The 4268-nt window shown below is 40.3% G+C and overlaps 2 protein-coding genes across 3 annotated transcripts in view; one reads left to right on the top strand and one right to left on the bottom strand.

Annotated features, from left to right (window-relative positions):
- The window catches only part of LOC104813638 (auxin response factor 17), a 3793-nt gene extending 2291 nt beyond the window's left edge, over positions 1–1502 (top strand). Inside the window, exons 3-4 of one of the 2 annotated variants that reach the window (XM_010541315.2) lie at positions 11–508; positions 1117–1502. In XM_010541315.2, coding sequence (XP_010539617.1) covers positions 11–465 — 455 coding nt within the window. In that variant the 3' untranslated portion in view covers positions 466–508; positions 1117–1502. The remainder of the gene's footprint in view (positions 1–10; positions 509–1116) is intronic. The other variant, XM_019202572.1, reaches the window with a different exon arrangement.
- A 788-nt stretch (positions 1503–2290) lies between these two features.
- Positions 2291–3783, bottom strand: LOC104813637. The gene is made up of 2 exons (XM_010541313.2): positions 3192–3783; positions 2291–3087 (listed from the first exon to the last, which is right to left on the bottom strand). Exons 1-2 carry the CDS (start codon positions 3546–3548, stop codon positions 2488–2490), a joined length of 957 nt encoding a protein of 318 aa, XP_010539615.1. The 5' UTR covers positions 3549–3783; the 3' UTR covers positions 2291–2487.
- Positions 3784–4268: the final 485 nt, after the last annotated feature.

The raw sequence follows: 4268 nt of genomic DNA, 5'->3' as shown, positions 1-4268 counted from the left end.
AACTGTCGACTTCCTGCTGGCATGCAGGGAGCCAGGCATTATCATTTTGGGTCTTACAATTCAACCGGTTTCATGGGAGAAGATATCCCTCAGATATACACCAACAATTTCTTGAATCTGCTTTCTGGATCGAAAAGAGAGTCAACCGAGCTTAATAATGGCAGCCCGCTGTCGGATGACATGTCCCCACATAGCCAGAGCAGTATCCAATCCTCTGGAACTGACCCTGTTGGAAACCAAGGTCCAAATTCAGCAAGAGTCAGGGTTAATTCATTTCAATTGTTTGGTAAGATCATCAACTTACCAGAGCCTACGGAGAGTGGTGCTGATGAATCTGGTTACTTTGAAGAGGATGGCAGCAAAGGATCCAGTGAGATCGAATTTCTGAACAACACTCTTGATTCGTCCTTGACTGGTCGTGGTCATCATCCTCCAGAGAATGTTAAGAGGCTATCTCTGCTGTGAACGGTAAATGATACCCTATCGCATCGGATTATAGCTGGCTGAGGTATGTTCATCTCTCACAGAAATACTCTTATAAAACCGTTCAATTCCATTGCTGCGAAAATGTGTTGTGTTAAGCTGAATTAATATCCCTTGTTTTTGTCCCGACTCTACTGATAACCCAGTTTCTGAATATGTGATGCTTCCCCCATGAAATACTGTGTAGACTAGGGGGTACATATATATATATAGCTGGACCCATGGAGATATTTATTCAGTTTACTGACAATAATATATGTTTGGGTAAGACTTTGTGGTTTTTGGGAGCCTGGGGGTGGAATAACTCAATTGAGTCCAGCATATGGTATTTCTGATACACATGACGAATGTGCTCTGTTATTGATATGTGTTTTTTTTTAGTCAAGTACAGATGATGCCTGCCTTACTACTACTATATATAATCAAGCAAATGCATGTGTAGTAGTGGTATCTCTCCATTGTATTCTTTTTTTTACCTACCGTAGAATTTTGTGTGTGTTAGATTGATGCTCCTCCTCCTGTAATCCCTTTGGTGGGTTTCTGTCGAGTGCTTGAAAAAGCCATTTTGTTTTTCTAACAATCTTAATATGGTTTTGTGATTTTGTTTTGTTTTTTTTTTCATTGTTATAAAAGGCTGGGGAGGGAGTGCTCATCATCAACCTGCCGTGAAGAAGAACAAGGAGACAGAACCTCCTCCATGAGTACTACTACTGCTGCTGCTGCTGCTGCTGCTGCTAATACTAAAAGAACATACTAACGCTTTGGGTTTTTCTACTTGTTTGGTTTTGTTTTTAGAGCGGTTGTTGTTGTTGTTGCTGTTGCTGTTGCTGCTGCCACGTTACCTATTTGGATTTTGGGGTTTTGCTTCTCTCAGACTGACTTCATGTGTTGGTATTATCTCATTGCTGCAACTTCTTCTCTTTCTCCGCAAGTTTCTGTGTGTTAGTACGATGTTGGACAGAGGATGGAGGGACATCTACTAATTTCCTTCAAACACGAAAATGCTTCTGAGTCTGACCCCTCCTTGAAAAAACACCCATTATTGTTATTATTATTCTCTCGATAGCATAAAATGTACTCTTCTTCATTTTTACATAAAAAAAAAAATAAGAGGGAAATCTCAATAAAGAATGTTTGCCTTTTGGTGGGGGGGTGTTTTGGTATATTAGGTGAAAGTGTAGGGGAATTGAAGGAGTGGTACCCTGCGGGGGAGGCAACGCCTGGAATTCTGTTTATTGTTTTTGATACTGAACTCTCTCTCTATCTATATTTGTAATTTTAATAGTGAAAAATTCTTGTGTTTCTCTCTCTTGCGTATTGATGAGGATTAAGAAGAACATTCGACATCATTCTATTTAATGTAAGATTTGTGTTCCCTTGAAAAAAGAGGAAAAAAGCAATGGGAACCATACAAAGTGAAATTGGCAAAACAACAGCAATGGTTATTTGCCAAAGGAAAGGAAAAGATCAGTGGAAGGGAATCATACTCAAAAAGCTTTCCCCTTTGGACTCATTATTATCGCATCTCTCCACATTTACTAATTATGCAATAAAAAAACAATAATGGGGAAAGAAAAGATGCCCATTCCATTATATATTTAATTTTAATTATTTGACTGTCAATTCATTTATTACCTTTTTCTTTTTCAACTTCCTTCTCACCCTTTTGGACCAACACAACTTGTAAACTATTCCAAAACCCAACCCAAAAATAAAATGTGTTGCATTATGTATACGAGAGTCCAACCTTTAATGTCTGCTGAATTCAAAGTGACATACAATGTTTTAACGATGATGATGAGAGAGATTCATAAGTATACATTGGATTGAATTCCACATTAGATTAAATAAAAACATATTTTATTTGAAGAGAAAAAAAAATAAAAATAGTTTATAACAGAGCAAAGAAATTAACAAAAAGAGAAAAGAGTTGCAGCAACTCTCTATCAACTAATTTTCACTTCATCTAAAACCTAAAAGCCTTTTGTGTTGCGTTAAATTTGGTTACCTGTGACTGCAGAAATCCAAAAGCTTCCTCCTTCCTTCAACAATTTCGTCGAAGAAATCATCGATCTGAGACACGATACCCTCTGTAACATTCCTTAAATTCCCAAATTGCCCTTTCACGTTTTCCACCCTCTCGCTCAGCCCCCTCTCCTCCGCCGCCGCTCCGCCGTTGCTCCGCCGCTCAACCTCCGCCTTCAGCTCCTCCATCGCCGCCTTGCTCCGCCTGTACTCATACAACAGTATCCCCTTCCTCATCCCTGCCTCCCCCGCCACCCTCTGCTGCACCCTCCCCATCGCCTCCGCAAAGCCTCCTCCGCATCCTCCCGCCGGCTGCGGCGGCGCTGTTGCTTCGCCGGGAAAAAAGTAGACGAGACCGTACATCAGGATCATCAGGAGAAGCGAGCTCATGTTCCTCGTCGCGTTTAGTACTCCGCGAAATCCGCTGAAGCCGTTCTGTACCTTCGACGACTCCATCGCCGCCGACGATGTCTGGTCCAACCAAAACGGCAGCGTTCGGATCCGATTCTCCATTAACGCTCTGTTCTCTTGCTCCAGCCCAAACGCTTCTCTACTGCAACCAGATATCGCCCGATTCACCTGAAAAAAAAAATTGAACTTCATTTAAGAAAACAGAAAAAGTGTTTCTGGGAGAAGGGAAGATCGGGTTTTTGCGATGACCCATGATTCGTCAGGGTCCGTACCTGGCGGGAAAGCTGCGGGGAGAGGCGGCGATGGCCGTCGAGGGAGGAGGCGATGGAGATTCCGGCGGAGCAGAAGTTTTCCATGGCGGAGACGGCGGATTTGATGACGTTGAAGGCGTCCCAGAGCTTGGAGGTCTCGTCCATGTACTCGTCGAGCCACTTGTCTCCAACAGGCAACTGGAGTTTCTGGACGAGGAGGGTGAGGTGAGAGTGCGATGTCCGGAGAAGACAAAGCACTCTCTGCAGGAAGTGTACGGACATGAAGTTGTTCGAGTGATAGACCCTCTCGAGATCCTCCATTGATCTGTTGAGGAAGGAGTAGAATCCGTTCACTGAGTTTACAGAAGACGGATCCATCGAGGGACAAATTCCCAATAGCAAAACCCTAAAAAAAAAATCCGATTTCTTGATGATCAATGAAAAGAGAGAGGTGAGAAGACAAAAGAAGGTTGTATAGAGGTTGGGAGGTACAAGTGTCTCTGTGTGTGTATATATATATATACCTTGTGTGTATGTGTGTATGTATAGATTGAAAGCGCGTGAGAGAAGAAGAAGACGCTATCAGGTTCCAAAGGATGAAAGGGGTTGTATTAGATATATTCAATATATATCTCCTTGTATATTTTGATTTCATTAAGAGAGAGTTTAACCTAATTACAACCACAAAGCTAACTTTCCTATTTGTGTGCTATATCAAATATATCATATATAATTATATATATATATATATATATATTGAATATATCTAATAGATTGTTGGGAGTTATGATGGGTGCTTCCTATGGAGGAGGAAGGATGATTAGTAATACGTCAATTTTTTTACCAAGAAAAATATTATAAAAAATGGTAAAAATCTGAAAAAAAAAATCATAAAACTATGATTAAAAATTGTATAAATAAAAGTTTTAAGAAATGAAGAGTTGAAAATAGAAAAAAAAAAAAAAGGTACAGAGGAAACACAAGGGGACAGTGGACATGAATTCTTCATGAGATTCATCTAAATTTGTCAGCTTTTTTATGCTCATATAATAAAAGTATGACAATCGAATTGTAATATGCTTTTATTTTTCTTTAACA

This window comes from Tarenaya hassleriana, unplaced genomic scaffold (genome assembly GCF_000463585.1).
Source record: "Tarenaya hassleriana unplaced genomic scaffold, ASM46358v1 Cleome20, whole genome shotgun sequence".
Lineage (NCBI taxonomy): Eukaryota > Viridiplantae > Streptophyta > Magnoliopsida > Brassicales > Cleomaceae > Tarenaya > Tarenaya hassleriana.
Note: the sequence above shows the minus strand (reverse complement) of the source record. Positions and strands in the feature narration are given on the sequence as shown.

Coding starts and splice junctions, on each gene's coding strand:
- LOC104813637 (XM_010541313.2), bottom strand. CDS start 3,548: ATGGATCCGTCTTCTGTAAACTCAGTGAACGGATTCTACTCCTTCCTC. Junction 3,088..3,191: donor CCCCGCAGCTTTCCCGCCAG/GTACGGACCCTG, acceptor TTTTTTTTTCAG/GTGAATCGGGCGATATCTGG.